Raw genomic sequence first — 15,108 nt, 5'->3', positions numbered from 1 at the left:
TACACTGTTATTACATTAAATCTTATAACGTAAAAAATTATAAATTAAAAAATCATTTGCGCAATATATTACATAAAAATATAATATTTGAATTGGCAATTACATGTTATAATTTTGATTACGAAATGTGTTTCCTTTCTTATATATTTTTTATGTAGGTACTTAATTGGGCACTATCCATATTATAAATCCACTCTTATTTATTTTGTTATCCGCTTGAACAAGCAACACCTAATTATCATTTTTCTTATTGCATTGCCTTTTCTTAGGATGTTATACACAATTAATTATAAGTATTAACATATTATGTATTCCAATTAAATTATCTATAGATTATGTAGACTTTAATGAAAATTTACTATTAAAATTATAATTGGGAATCGCATCTTGGTTAAACAATGTTATTTCACATTTGGGTCCATAATAATCTGGTCAGTCTGACATGCAAGTAATAAATATTCCTATTCAAAAAATTCATATAGGAGATTTTTCATGTAGAAGAAGTTTCCTAAAGTTAATAATTGTTTACTTATAAAAACAGTTTCTGCGCTATAGCAGAATCCTTTGGAAAATAATCAGTTTATTAACCTTCACATCCTGGAAAATAACGCTCTTATTATGATTTTGCATTTAAACAAATAATATTTACCTCAAATGCTATATAAAAAAGTCAAACAACACATTTCCTCAAAATTATACACCAAAATGAACAAAACAGACAAATATAATCTAAGATGTCATACGATCCAATCACTTTCTTTCCTATCGAAAAAAAAAGAACAGAACTCGAAAAACATAGCTGCGGATGTGCCCGTTTAAGTCCCATCTGGCTAAGCTCCATTCTATATTTCCATGCCTTGGAATGAAACAATAGGTGATAGTAGCAGTAACACTTTTTATGAGAAAACAAAATTGTTGTTTTTACTATTTCCCTCGCGATGACTGCGTATCATATAAACATTTCCTGGGATTCTAACAATATTTTAAAACCAAAATTAGCCAAAACATTCCAGCCGTTGTAGAGTTTTAGCGAGACCAACAAACATGTATTTATTTATGTATATTTCTTTGTGGTCAGAGACGAAATTATGCTCTTGCCAACCTAATAATTCCCATACTGTGTTGTTGCAACTACAATATTTACAATTCCAGAGACTAAAAACCCTCACAACTCCATGGAGAGACACCCAAGTAAATGCTCAAGCCAACGGTGTCGTCCAGTCCGAGAGTACTCAGGTCAGGCTATCTTCGATGACGGAAACACCAACCGATCAGCGACCCGTCGAGGTCTGAGACAAAAAAGCGCCGAAATTTACCGAGTATTATGTTTGACGTCGCTTAGTACCTACTAGTTCTTATTGCTTCCTGTGGTTCCGTGTCTTAGGACGTAGTTTAAAAATAATGTAAATGTACCTGTCTTCCTAAGTTACTCAGCTATCGACAAACTTGTAAGTAGTTAAAAGTAATTGTGTAAATATATATAATAGTCTAAATGGAGTCAACAACGAAAAACAACATGTAGTTGCTCAAGATTTACTCAAAAAAATGAAACATTAGATAATTAAAAATTATTTATATAATTGAACTGTAAATATAGAAAAGATCTTGACAACATAGAAAAGTAAAATTAATTTAGAATAATTCATTATAAACCAAAGAGCTTTAAACCTATTGACTATTGGCAGAACTGTAAAAGATTGGTATTTGATCTATATAAATATATACTCAGTACTCAGCTAAAGGCAAATTTAGTATTGTAGATAATATAGTCCTATATTGTATGAAATAGCAATATTGTATGTATTTCCCAGTCATGTTGTACAGATACAATAACTTATAGGATAGAAATGGAAGACACTATCACCTAAATGCTTCAATAGAAAATATATACATTTTTTAAAGAATTTTATACTTTTGAGAATGATTTTTATATAAAAGTATATCTATTAAATAATCGTAATATCCTTGACTGTCCAAAAACAGCCATTTGGACAGTCATACAATAAATATTATATTAATATTAAGCTTTAAGGATATGCAACCCCCCAATACATTTGCATATTCTTTCCATAATCCTACATATGATATTGTTAAGAATTGTCTTTCAGTTTGTATATCCATCTTGTGTTTAAATGTTTTCGCAATTATTTTAAGTAATTGTATTTATAAGTTTATAAGTTAAGCGGATAATATTGTCAATAAAATAATTTTTAAGTCAATTTGTTAACACAAGGTTTTTACAAACAGCCATTGTAAATACCTTAAATGATTAATATAATCGTTATTATTTTAATATATCTTTAGTTAAAAAAAGGTTTTTATTTAAATTACTTGTCTCAAACATATTCTCCCCTTTTCCAATTAGAATGTGATAATAAAGTCACTACTGAATTGTTATTAGTACCTAGAATTAATAATGTATTAATTCATTGACGATAAGACTTCACAGTTATAAGACACATTATCAAAATGACTTGACAAGGCAACACAGGAAAACACAAGAACTAAATGTACAAAGGTAAATATGCTCTGTAATGAAACTATTATATCGCATGGGCTGAAATATCCCAGGCGTAACAAAGAGAACGCCTTTTTTGTTCAAAATTTACTTTATTTATTAACTTAATCTCCATTAAGAGCCACACAATCATCACATCTAATATTTCAATAATATTTTGTAGAACGATTCATCTATTTCCTCAAAATGGGCCTCAATTTCAGCGATAATCTCTTCATTCCAGCGAAATTTCTTACCGGTGAGTCTTTTTGAGATCTTCGAACAGCCAGTACTCGCTGAGAGCCAATAAGGGGAATGTGGAAGCAATTCGAAGTTTAATTCATGTAGTTTGGTCATTGTTTTGATTGACTTGTGACACGGTGCGTTGTCTAGATGAAACAAGTTATTTTCTTTGTCATATGCGATCGTTTCTTTGCAATTTCGGCCTTCAAACGCTCCAATTACGCTATATAGTATTCACTGTTGATGGCATTACCCTTCTCAAGATAGTAGATGCATAATACACTACGCAAATGATCACGCAATATAAAACCTACATGTTCTTTTGATATCTTTACGATGCTAGCTTATATAACTTCACTTTGGATTTTCTTTATATTTTTGGTGTTGCCACCTCATTTCGACGTCAACTATATTCTGCATTATTGGTGTCTCACGTTTTAAGTCAGCAAAGGCAGCAAACCAGCGTATTTTTGTTGTTTCTGATTGAGAGAAGTCCTTATAAAACGTTCAAGCCATCGCTTCGCTTGAACGGTATTTTCCCATGAAGAAGCAGTTTTAAGAAATTTAAATTTCGTTTATTTTGACTCTGACAACAAAATACTAATATAAATAAAATAATGAAACAAAAATAACATTATAAAATATAATTTATTTTAACATTATAGTACCCCTAATGCATATATATTAAAGGACTTGCTGAATGTTTTAAGTCGAAATCTTGGGTGACCTAGTATATTCATTTGATTTCGAAATCATCGTGCAGCTCTTCGTTGGTTACGTGGTAATACACATTGGTAATTAATCGTAGAACATTGTTTTAGATGCGTTGGATTACTAGTTGGTTTAATGTTTTAGTACAACCCCACATTTACAACCGATTGATCTCTTCGATTTTAGATCATGTTAAGAATATCATCCGACAAACCAGTACAGTTGCTTGACTGTGTGTCTAATCTGCTCTGATTTTTGTCTAACATGATGTTTCCAATTTAACATGGAGATGTATGCCGAGGTATTTAGCGCGTTTTGTCATTTCGCCGCAACACAAAATTAAGATGGGCAGATTTAGAGCTATTATGTTGTATTTTCCAGTCTCTTGTCCATTTGTAAATCTTATTGACTGCTACTTGCATTTTTTCTGTAGCCTTAGGCCCACATATAACTTTTGCCATGATAACTGTGCGGTCGGCAAATGTTCCAAGTGCTGTTTCTTTTGTTGTTGGGATATCAGCGGTATAAATCAGATACAGGAATGATATCAGGCCACTACCCCGTGGAACTCCAACCGAAATAGGTTTAAGTTTTAAAATGTTCCTTCATGCGAGACTCTACATTTTCTTTCGAAAAGATATGATTCTAGCAGTCGACAGATCAGAAGCTTGCGAGACGTCCAGGAATATTGCAGGTCAGTTTTTCTTTCCTTCGAATGCCTTTACAAGATTTTTTATTTTCACAGTTCAATTATTATAATGGCAAAACTTGGAACGTAACCCGTACCTATGTATTTTTTGTAATACTTTTTTGAGAAGAGAAAAGCACGTGTTGACCCTATGAAGGATGAGACCGAACTATAATTAATAAAATGAGTGATAAAAATGCTCCTGGTTTAAAAGGGATTTTACGATTTTATAGACTTAATTTGGCAATACATTGGACGGTATTGATGACGTGCATTGGCTGTTTTATTGGAAAGATTATAGGTAGATTAGGCCTCGAGGAGATACCTATATACTTATATAACTATAAAAAACCTATATATAGCTATACAAAATAACGCAGCTAGATCTCTATCTCAGGGTGCTGTAGACAAGAGTTCAACGTAAATATAATAAAACAATTTTAACCTACGAACTATTGGGACTATTGAATTAACTATAGTTTAAGTCCTTCTATAACATATACGTTAGATGTACTATAATTTTAAAATAAACTATGTCTTATAACTTTACTTTTGTTTCATTATTTTATTTACATTTGTATGTATTTATTATGAATAATTTCAAAATTTAAATTGTAGACAATGGGTCAAACAGTATTAACACAAATGGAATTTCATTATGAATTAATTAGGACGATAAAATAAAATATGTTTGCAGATTTTGCATTTATTTTTTAATCCATTATATGATATTAGTATTAGATTTACATCAGACAGAATTTTAAATTCTATAAATATAAAGTGCGATTAATTAAGTAAATAATTTTGCATTTCTGCTATATCCACATCCAATATCTCTGTTCCTTCCTTTTTGACCTTATTGGTGCTTGTAGTTCTTTGACCTAATCTGGCACAGGCTTTCTTATGCCAAGGCCAGTGTAATCTTTGACAGTCGCGATCGCAGTATTGGACTACTTTACATTTTGAACATTTTTTGGCTGGTTTTTCTTCCCCACAGGTATAACAACTAGGAATGTTATCCAAAAATAATCTTGGCCCATTAATTACTGAACTAATAACTAATAATGCATTAGGTGGTTCTTCTCCTGATAAACTAGTGACCATTTGTCTAAATAATGTGCTTTCCTTGAAAGGAAACTGTCTTATACAGTACTTTAGAAAATCATCCATGAAATCCATATTATCATCTTTCCCTGGACTAAGAAGTTTTTTTGAAAATACAGCTGTAATATCAATTTTTTCTTCTTCAGACTCCTTCCTCGCTAATTGTTTTTGCCTTATTTGTATTACTTCCCCAATGATATATGATAAATAGTAAAACTTAAACGACATTACTTCATTTGATTCAGTACCCCGCTTCATCTCTTTCTCAGACATCAATCCTAATACTTTTCTGATTTCTGGTAAAGAATCTTGAAGGCCCGCAAACTTATATATATTCATAACAACTTTTACTGGGTGCATGTTAATTTGCATTATAAACTTATGAAAACTTTCCACTAATGTAGCTGCTAACAAAGGTGTTGTTTCAGTACTGCTGGCCTTTGTGTAATACTCAATTTCATCCTTTGGTACATAATTATTTATTGTAGCTACACAATTGTGATGGCCAACAAAAGCTGCCATCTGAGATGGTGTTTTTCCAACAGTATTAGTTTCTGTTGATTTAGCTCCTGCCATAAGTAATAAAAGACAGACATCAACATCTCCCGATAATGCAGCAAAATGTAGTGATGTATAATTGTGTTGATGTTCACAAAGATTGACATTGGCTCCCTAAATATAAAAAATTAACATGCTTGATTTTGGTAATATTTCCAACAAACCTGATCAAGCAGAATCTGAACGATTTCCTTATATCCTTTATAAGCGGCATGCTGCAGTGGGGTCATTTTATTTTCATCTAATATATTAACATTTTGAGGTTTTTCAGTTAAAAGTGCTTTTAAAAGTACCGAATCATTTTTTTCAATAGCCTCAAATATCTTCTTTTCTGTTACAGAAAGTGTATTTTCAGTGGATTCAGACATATTTTGAGTAATATTTTATTAAAACCCTGTAAAATTGATTAAAATATTATTTCTTAGGTTATACGCCGCACTAACAAATTTGTCAATTTAGGGATGAAAAAAAAAATTTATAGCGATATATTTCAAAAAAGGTATTGATCAATATTCTTTTGGCAGTAATTTTCGATATTCTATTAGAGTTGTTATATTATACTTTTATGGAACCTTGGTACTTAATTTTAAAGTTTTTTTATATACATGATACAAACAAAATATCGATATTTTTTTCCTCCAATATATCGATATGTCAAAACAAATTTCGAATTATTTTTTATCCAAATCGGTATATCGATATTTTTAAAATATCGATAGAAGGTAATATCGATATTTCTTCAGTGGCCAACACTTCTAGTTTGGAATGAAGAAATATCGATATTGTTAAAAATAGTATCCTACATTTTTCCTAGCCGTTATATCGATTTATCTATAATGTATTTAAAAATATTTAAATTTAGTTATTTTTCACAACGGCCATAATTTTAAAGGTTTATCAAAAATATTACTATTTTTTAAGAGAGTTAATATATATATATATATATATATATATATATATATATTTTGAAAAATATCGACATTTTTTTTCTCCAATTTATCGATTATTTGTTTGAATATCGAGATATGTATAGATATTTTTTAAATATCGATAGAAGGTAATATTGATATTTTTTTCGGTGACCAACACTCCTAGGTTGGAGTGAAAAAATATCGATATTGTTAAAAATAGTATTTTACATTTTTTATGTCTTTAAGAATATTTAAGTTTAGTTAATATTTACTGTGGTCACCCTAAATCAATTTACCTTTATGACAGTTAAATATTTTTATGAACAGAAGTTAGTCAAATATTTAATATACATAACCTAACTGTATCCAAAAACTAAAATACTTACGTAATTATCATTTGTAGCAAAATTTAGGGTCCCAAGACACAACAAAAACAATCCATCATGGTAAAAGCGTCGCAGACTGGAGGCGTAAAGCCTATGAGTATCGCAGGTCGGATGATAAGTGAAAGAGAACGTTTATTGGGAATGACCGATGCTGAAAGAGCTTGGCGTATGCAGTGGCTTAAAGATCAACGATTATCACCAAATGAACCAAGAAATGTACCCGAGATGCGAACTGCTTTATATAACCCCTTTCGTAGAGCTTTTCGTTGGCCAATGGATCAAGTAGAAAAAGCCTTAACCCCCATGATGGGTAAACACCCTGCAGCAGTAACAAGAATGTGCATTGGAAAGCTTTCGACGATTGTTGCTATTACCTACTATGCTTATTATTACTTAAAATATAACAGGAATGATTGGACAAGAAAAGGAGGTTGGAAAATTATTAGTTCACGCTCTGCTGTTCTACCAAGAGATCCAAGTTATCCTAACCCATCCACTAGAACTAAAGGTGCAGAATATGTCGATAGAGGATTTAGTAAAGTAACTTTGAACTTGTAATTTGTATTATATTTGAAAAGGTGTAAAATTAGAAACACATTGCAGTAGAACCATTATTTATTTTATTATTAATAAAAGAACTAAACTTATAAACACATAATTATCAGTAGTTGAACTACTTCCAGAGCTTTTTAATAGACATATTCTTTTCTGAATCTTTCTGCATAACTTTGGCAACAGCCATTTCAAAATCTTCTTGAGTAACATGCACTCTTCTTTCCCTTAATGCATACATGCCAGCTTCAGTACAAACACCCTATAAATAAAAGAATTTAAAACAACATTAAAACTTAAAGAAAATAACAAGTTTACTTTAACTTCTGCTCCACTTGCACCAGGCATTAATTCAGCAATCTTTCTTAAATTTATCCCTCTAGTTAGGTTCATTTTTCGTGAATGGATTTTTAAAATATCTAACCTAGCTTCTTCATTTGGTGGAGGAAATTCAATTTTTCTATCTATTCTACCAGGTCTCAAAAGAGCTGGGTCTAAAATATCTATACGATTGGTGGCCATAATGACTTTAATGTTCTTGGTAGCTTCAAAACCATCCAGTTGATTCAACAGCTCTAACATGGTTCTTTGAACTTCAGAATCACCTCCTGAGCCTACGTATATATTAAAAAAAGCATAAAGTAAAAGCAATATTCAGAGAGACAACAGAAGATTAAATAATTGACATACCTGATTCAATACGTGAAGATCCAATTGAGTCAATTTCATCCATAAATATGATAGATGGAGCATGTTCTCTAGCCATAACAAACAATTCCCTCACCATACGAGATCCCTCTCCAATAAATTTTTGAACCAATTCTGACCCAGATACCCTAATAAAAGTACACTCTGTGTGATGGGCCACTGCTCTAGCTAATAAAGTTTTGCCAGTTCCTGGTGGTCCATATAAAAGGACCCCCTTTGGCTGAGCAATACCCAAAGCATCAAACAGTTCAGGATGTTTTACAGGCAATTCAATCACTTCTTTGATTTCTTTAATTTGTTTATCCAAACCACCCACCATTTCATATGTAGAGTCAGGCACCTTTTCAACCATCATAAGAGACACTAAAGGATCCACCTATTTAAAAATAATATAGAGATAATATATAATTAGTTATATGTTAATAATATTAGTGACATGCTTAAACATTGCATTTTACAAACTCACTTTATTCGGTAGAATCTTGTGTAAAGTATAACTTTCATTTCTTAAAGCAACTCTACAGTTTGGTGTAACATCATTGATATCAATATTTTTGTCAATGTCAACTACAAATTTGCCTTCAGGATGGACTTTAACTAGCACTTTCTTTTTATCCATTGGTTTAACAACTTCACCCACATAACTACCTTGTTCTTGAAGCAACATTAATTCTTCTCTCAGCATACGCACTGAAGAAAATTATTATAATATTAAAAGAAAACATAAGAACATCTAAACCCACCTTTAGCATTTAGTTCATTTCTTTGAGCCTGCAACCTTCTTAAATTTTGACTTTTTTCGGCTACAATCAGTTGCAACTCTTCAATTTTAGTTATATAGTATGATCGAAAACCCTCCCCCTTAGGCCCACCATCAACTTCCATCTGAAAATATACCAAATTATAATATATGCAATATTGATAAGTGCACTTTACTGTTTTTAAATCTGAGTCTGGAAAATCATCAATTTGTTTAAAATAGTCAATGTCAAGATAATTTTCAGGAATTCTAGTTTCTAGATCTCCTACTATTCGCTTTTTTGAAAATCGGTTTTTGCTTTTACCAGATAATGAAATACCTTGGCCCATCTTTTAACTTAGCGAATAATTATCAATATTACAGTTAAAGTACAGCATTATCAATCACATAAGAACGTTTGAAATAATTACCTTATTTATTACAGTCATTATTTTATAGTTCTTGAAAACAAAGTGTATAAGACCAATCTGACAATATTAACTATGCACAAGAAAAATACAAATCATATATTTTGACTTTTGACAGAAAGTTGTCATTTTTTCTATGGTTGCCATTTCATTTTTTTCCGGTTAATTTAAAATTAGGACATTTTTAGGCCCTTTTATTCCTTAATACTATTTTAATTACAATTAATGTATATATGAAAATGTATAAAACTTTAAAAAATTAAAATAACATCTATATTGCCTAAATGTATTAAAACAATATAAATTGTATATTGAGTTATCTAATAACATACTTAAATTTCTAATATGGATATTAATATATATATCTTCTATATCATTGTTCAAAGATTTTGTTTCAACTCATACCTCTTTAAAAAATTAAATCGAAATTCACTGAATATTTTATTAAAAAATAGCTAATTTATAATAATTAATTGTATTAGTTAAAGTATGATGAATAGTTATATGTGTTTTATAAAATGATAAATTGCAGCAAATCTAAAGAATAATAATGGAAACTACGTTATTTTTGGGTGAAATATTTTTGCAATAATTCACATTGTAACTAGAAATCCCAATTAATTTAAATCAGAGCTAGTCGAAAATATTCGAATCAATAAACTATTAAGTAATATAAACACTGTAATCACTTCTGAAATCGCTTTTATCTATAAGTACATTAATTATAGGAATTTAACCAATATTGATGATTTTATACCTAAATTATTTGCTGTATTATCAGGTAGGCAACCATATTTGTTCTGCTTTTGACATTTATACCGTCTGATTAAAACTTTTTTTTATGCCAAATAAGGAATAAGTAAATTTAGCATTTGTATTTTTAACTTCAGGTTGTATGGATAAATTCGTGAAAATTGATATATTGGTTTTTGTGAAAAGTGTTTGTTGTTAGATTCGTAAATATAATGGATTCCGATTTAGGTGAGTTTTATTTATTTTATTTGTATTTCATGATAACCTGTAATCTCAGAATGTTACACATTTTTTAAAACCTAGTATCACTATGATTAGTAGGCAATGACTAATTATTACATGGAGTCATCACAGAGTGCTGTAAATATATGTCTTGAACTAATGGGTTTTGCATGTGCTTTTTATTTCTGTTTTTTATTTAAGCCATATTATGACAATGGAGTGATAATTTTAATATATCAATTGATGATTCTATAGTAAATGCTAATGTCTTATTAATTTTTATATCATGTTATTTGTCGCAATATATTCATAATATATTTTGCAAATATCCTTTTGGTTATTTGAAAGGTAAATAATAATAGGTAATTTGAAATATAAACCCATCTTTACTTGTATTTACTATTTGATAATCTGTCTAGACTGTCATCAGCTATTTTTAAAATCTACATTTATCCAAAGAAGCTCATTTATTTTTAGCTGTTTTTTGAATGTATCCAAAAATTATTTTCTTTAATTAGTTTTTACCTGTAAGTGTTGATACCTTTACACTCTCTTTCATGTCTGTTTTAAGATTTGTTGTCAACTGAAGTTTAGATTGGTTGTCATTGTCTAGCATTATGTAATATATTTTTTAGTTTGTTTGTATTATTTTAATTGCAACTAGAAATAGTTTGAGATTTTGTAGCTTTTTTCCCAATTTATGGCAGTGAATTTGTTATTATATATAGTGTTTATTTAATAGTATTATTTAAACTTGCAGATGATATTTGCCTAATAAAATACATCAAAAAATATATTTTTGTTTGTAAATATTTCTATTAATATCACATTTGCTGATATCCTATATTTAGTGTCCTGTAAGTGTATTGGCTAGATGACATATTCAATAAGGGAAGCAAGGTAAAATCTAAGGTGAGGAAGTGTAATGGGGCCATGTTCTTAATTCTCTGTATAATTTATTTCCTGGACTGGCAGTAGCGCTAACTTGTCGTCCGCCAAAAGCCACATAATTAAGGTCTATTTCTCCAATTTCCACACCACACTTCAATAAGCTTTTAGCAGCTTCTATCATATTGGGACTGGGTAATTTACCTGAAATGTTTATTTACTTAAACTTGTTTAATTTTAATTTCATCACTAGTACTTGAGTAATCTCCTATGAAGGCTATCCCCAAGGAACGGCTATTATAACCTCTGGTATGGGCACCCACTTTATGCCATCCTGCACCTTCGTAAACTCTTCCATCTCCACCAATTAAGAAACTAGAACACCAATGCTACAATTATGAGCAAAACGGAATATTAACTGTTTACTTGTATCCAATATCATGGAATTCCATTTGATCAATGTGAAAGTTCTGAATGTTTTGCAGCAAAGTTGCACAATCTTCTTTGGTGAGACATTCGTCACTGACCGTGTGATGGATAATGACGTTTTTAACAGGTACTATCAAATAGTCAACACCTACAGGTGCACTAGCATTCCAACTTTGTTTAGACACAATTTCTGGGCACACGCTTGGAAGTTCTAAAATAAGGAAAACAGAGGTTAGGTTTTCAGATATCTGATGTATTGTTTAGTATATTATTAAGGATCGATCGATTTTTATCACTCTTGTACCAATATTGAAACTATATTAACTATTATTTTTAATTAAGCTATATCTTCTCAGAATACTTATTATCTTTTGGTTATCTTAGTGGTTATATTACTAGTTTATTCTCTATATATAACTGGTTTTTATTTTGTTATAAATTTTAATTGAAAGGATAAAGAAATAATTTAGATTGCATTGGATGTCAAAGTCATTCACCAATAAAACTCTGAACAAAAAGAAAAAAAACTATGTATTGAGAAAATGAAAAATAATGCCATAAACCTACTTCAATATCAGTAGGTTGCTGGACTGGTTTTGTATTCCAAATAAGAAAAGAACAAACATGACTAAAAAATAAACAACTAGTCACTTCAATACATGCTTGAAATAAAAGCTATGACAATTCTTTTAGTTTAAATAGTTTTCTCCAACTTTTATTTATGAATGCTAATTCTACTAATTATTATGATATTACTGATAAAGTGACATTAATATCAAGGACAATTTATTTAGATCAAAATCAAAATAGAAGGATCAAAACTATATAAAGGTGTTTGTTTTATTTTAAAACATTAGGATGAATATATCTATTATTACAAAGGCAACTGCCGGTCGCTAGACATGCAAGAGATTGAGGGAATTAGTTATATTCCCATATACATAAAAAAAACACCTGACTTAACCTATATGTTTGGTTGGGCATGAAAACGTTAAAATATTGCCACTAAATTTTTTACACTTGTTTTTGATGTGGAAAAGTGTTATCAAGAATTTGTGATAATGAGTGCAAAGGTGAGGCACTAAAAATAGAATAAAGCCTTTATTTTACATTAGAATAAAATTGTAAAATGATAGTAAATTCCTTTAAATACGTTAAAAATTTGAAAACCTTATTCATTATTACGTTCTCATCGTATCCCCACTTACCTGCTATATTTAACCCAATTTGCCAAACACATAACAAAACAACTACGAAATATTTGCCCATTCTGCACAACTGCACTCTAGATTAGTAAACCAAAAGTGTACTTATCGCTTCCCGATGACCAAACAAATGTTAATACTGACGTGATATCTGCTAGAAACAATAATAAATAAGACTGTCTTGGTCGGCGGTGGCAGAAAGACGACGTCCAACGAACAAGGAAGATAAACTCGTAAGGTTATATTACATTAAATTAACGGGGAAATACTTGGCGTAAAATCTTCCTGATTCACAACTTTTATATTCCGATTCGGATGCTGTCTATTATCTACCAGATAATGATCACACATTACACAAATTTGGGGAATTGATGCGTATATTTCTTGTTTTCTCTCAATTTTTTATATATCTGGTTTGAATCTGAATGTTTTTCATATCCTCCGACATCGGTGGGAATTCGTGTAAAATCGTCGGTATTTACTTTTTCTGAAAATCGTTACCATGATTTTCCGTGAATATATTGACGTTCATTGGTGATATTTAATAACATTTTTCATGGAATAATATTTAATATTGTATTTATAAAATTGATATGTTTTGTGATTGTAATCAATTTAAAATATTTATTAATATTGCTATAATTTATTTATAATTTTATTATCATTTATCATAATATTATGCATTGTCTCGTTGAATGTAATTTTACAGAATATATTTGTTCATTTTTATGATAGTTACATAATGCGATTCAAATTAAATAATATGAATAACATAAAATGAAATAATTATTTTTAAGTTTTCTTGAGTTGGGACATTTTATGTTGAAAACGTATTGGATTAGCCTTTTCTTAATTTATTCCCATCTATGGATTGTTCAAGATTATTCCTAATTTGCGCGCCGTATTGCGTAAGATTCTTTGGGTGAATGTCAAGTATCAAGATTATTTCGGTGAACTTGTCAAAACAAATATTGCAAAAATATTTCGAGACTTGATTGTGCACTATTCATATATCATTCACTATATCATATTTTTCATTTGGTATTAAATTCTAGTTATAACCAGCACTTTAGTCGAGCCATTACTGTCTATAATTTTCTAATTGTTTTTTTTTCTGGGAACAAATATATTTCGAAGCATAGTCATATTTCTCTATTTGGCTTTTCCGACTTTTTTTAATACTCGGAGGGCAATATCGTCTCCTTTTGAAGAAAATAATTGATAGAAGAAGCGATGTCTGGTGAATATGAGGAAAATATTTACTAATTTTCACAAATATCGGTCGGCCCGGCCATAAAGCATATGTCTGAGGAAATAATAATCAGATGTGGTGAGTATTCTGGGTATATAACCGAGAGATACATTAACTTGAGCTTTTATTACAGATGAAATAATTTTTTTTGATGTCGGTTGTTTTCTCCATTAACCCATGTTTTTTTTTAATAATAAATATCATGGTTTACGTTTGGTGTAGGCGGAAATAGTATCAATAATTAATTTAATATCATCATTTAATTCATCTCATTGATGTCGTCAATCTTTAGGTCTTGGAGGTTAAATATAAAACAAAAAGCTTTTCAGAATGAATTAATCAAGTCTCGTAAAAAATCCAAAACACCGCGGGGGTCGAATAGGTTGAGACATACAAGAAATGAATGCATCGTTTTAACTGTAACCAGAATTGTATTACAGGTGTGGCAATACAGATTGCATTCAATTGTTAATTTATCATACATGTTAAAATATCAAAGGATTCTCGAAAAGTAGTAGTTACTGCATAGAAAGTATTTAATTTTTTTTTTCATTTGGTATTCATTTTAGTAAAATTCAATTGTTTATTGATAGAAATAATTTTAAAAATACATAAAATGATTGCTGAGGTTAGAAAAAAATGCAATTGATACAGTATTTTTTCTGCATATTTAATTATTATGAAATATTTTCTATTTCTATACTGTTTCAGTGCGAACTTTTTATTACTCAAAATAGAGCTAGAAGTCTTCTTCTATGTGATATCTGTTAGTTTTTTATAGTGTCAACGGTCTGAAATATTGTCCATTTAAAGCACTATAAAAACTACAGTTCA

The 15,108-nt window shown here is 29.9% G+C and overlaps 6 protein-coding genes across 7 annotated transcripts in view; 3 read left to right on the top strand and 3 right to left on the bottom strand.

The window, feature by feature from the left end:
- The window catches only part of DAT (Sodium-dependent dopamine transporter), a 61,653-nt gene extending 59,339 nt beyond the window's left edge, over window positions 1-2,314 (top strand). For both annotated transcript variants that reach the window (XM_076397118.1, XM_076397117.1), the window contains exon 11: window positions 1,153-2,314. In XM_076397118.1, the coding sequence (XP_076253233.1) occupies window positions 1,153-1,293 (141 nt within the window). In that variant the 3' untranslated portion in view covers window positions 1,294-2,314. The remainder of the gene's footprint in view (window positions 1-1,152) is intronic.
- A 2,515-nt stretch (window positions 2,315-4,829) lies between these two features.
- On the bottom strand, window positions 4,830-6,422 carry LOC143191752 (ankyrin repeat and MYND domain-containing protein 2). Its single transcript, XM_076397116.1, has 2 exons — window positions 5,966-6,422; window positions 4,830-5,915 (listed from the first exon to the last, which is right to left on the bottom strand). Exons 1-2 carry the CDS (start codon window positions 6,167-6,169, stop codon window positions 4,926-4,928), a joined length of 1,194 nt encoding a protein of 397 aa, XP_076253231.1. The 5' UTR covers window positions 6,170-6,422; the 3' UTR covers window positions 4,830-4,925.
- Window positions 6,423-6,863: 441 nt separating this feature from the next.
- ND-B17 (NADH dehydrogenase (ubiquinone) B17 subunit) lies at window positions 6,864-7,706 on the top strand. The gene is made up of 2 exons (XM_076397115.1): window positions 6,864-7,041; window positions 7,116-7,706. Exon 2 carries the CDS (start codon window positions 7,156-7,158, stop codon window positions 7,654-7,656), a length of 501 nt encoding a protein of 166 aa, XP_076253230.1. The 5' UTR covers window positions 6,864-7,041; window positions 7,116-7,155; the 3' UTR covers window positions 7,657-7,706.
- On the bottom strand, window positions 7,696-9,677 carry Rpt6 (26S proteasome regulatory subunit Rpt6). Its single transcript, XM_076397104.1, has 6 exons — window positions 9,529-9,677; window positions 9,102-9,243; window positions 8,825-9,048; window positions 8,341-8,734; window positions 7,969-8,264; window positions 7,696-7,912 (listed from the first exon to the last, which is right to left on the bottom strand). Exons 1-6 carry the CDS (start codon window positions 9,544-9,546, stop codon window positions 7,772-7,774), a joined length of 1,215 nt encoding a protein of 404 aa, XP_076253219.1. The 5' UTR covers window positions 9,547-9,677; the 3' UTR covers window positions 7,696-7,771.
- Window positions 9,678-10,347: 670 nt separating this feature from the next.
- The window catches only part of MESR6 (Misexpression suppressor of ras 6), a 38,397-nt gene continuing 33,636 nt past the window's right edge, over window positions 10,348-15,108 (top strand). Inside the window, exon 1 of the mRNA XM_076397105.1 lies at window positions 10,348-10,506. Within this exon, the coding sequence (XP_076253220.1) occupies window positions 10,491-10,506 (16 nt within the window). The 5' untranslated portion in view covers window positions 10,348-10,490. The remainder of the gene's footprint in view (window positions 10,507-15,108) is intronic.
- Window positions 11,293-13,224, bottom strand: LOC143191748 (peptidoglycan-recognition protein 2). The gene is made up of 4 exons (XM_076397111.1): window positions 13,026-13,224; window positions 11,815-12,028; window positions 11,645-11,763; window positions 11,293-11,592 (listed from the first exon to the last, which is right to left on the bottom strand). Exons 1-4 carry the CDS (start codon window positions 13,084-13,086, stop codon window positions 11,408-11,410), a joined length of 579 nt encoding a protein of 192 aa, XP_076253226.1. The 5' UTR covers window positions 13,087-13,224; the 3' UTR covers window positions 11,293-11,407.

Source organism: Rhynchophorus ferrugineus, unplaced genomic scaffold (genome assembly GCF_030347505.1).
Source record: "Rhynchophorus ferrugineus isolate W39M unplaced genomic scaffold, kcgeb_rfMv2 rfM2, whole genome shotgun sequence".
Classification (NCBI taxonomy): domain Eukaryota; kingdom Metazoa; phylum Arthropoda; class Insecta; order Coleoptera; family Curculionidae; genus Rhynchophorus; species Rhynchophorus ferrugineus.
This window is presented reverse-complemented; position numbering and strand designations above follow the sequence as displayed.

What these genes read in the sequence shown, in the direction of transcription:
- LOC143191748 (XM_076397111.1), bottom strand. Translation starts at nt 13,086, where the DNA reads ATGGGCAAATATTTCGTAGTTGTTTTGTTATGTGTTTGGCAAATTGGG. An exon ending in TTCCATGATATTGGATACAA is followed by an intron (nt 11,764 to 11,814) that starts GTAAACAGTTAA and finishes TTGGTGTTCTAG; the next exon opens with TTTCTTAATTGGTGGAGATG. An exon ending in CTTCATAGGAGATTACTCAA is followed by an intron (nt 11,593 to 11,644) that starts GTACTAGTGATG and finishes TAAACATTTCAG; the next exon opens with GTAAATTACCCAGTCCCAAT.
- Rpt6 (XM_076397104.1), bottom strand. An exon ending in AAATGAACTAAATGCTAAAG is followed by an intron (nt 9,049 to 9,101) that starts GTGGGTTTAGAT and finishes AATTTTCTTCAG; the next exon opens with TGCGTATGCTGAGAGAAGAA. An exon ending in ACAAGATTCTACCGAATAAA is followed by an intron (nt 8,735 to 8,824) that starts GTGAGTTTGTAA and finishes ATTTTTAAATAG; the next exon opens with GTGGATCCTTTAGTGTCTCT.
- ND-B17 (XM_076397115.1), top strand. Translation starts at nt 7,156, where the DNA reads ATGGTAAAAGCGTCGCAGACTGGAGGCGTAAAGCCTATGAGTATCGCA.
- LOC143191752 (XM_076397116.1), bottom strand. Translation starts at nt 6,169, where the DNA reads ATGTCTGAATCCACTGAAAATACACTTTCTGTAACAGAAAAGAAGATA. An exon ending in TTCAGATTCTGCTTGATCAG is followed by an intron (nt 5,916 to 5,965) that starts GTTTGTTGGAAA and finishes TTTTATATTTAG; the next exon opens with GGAGCCAATGTCAATCTTTG.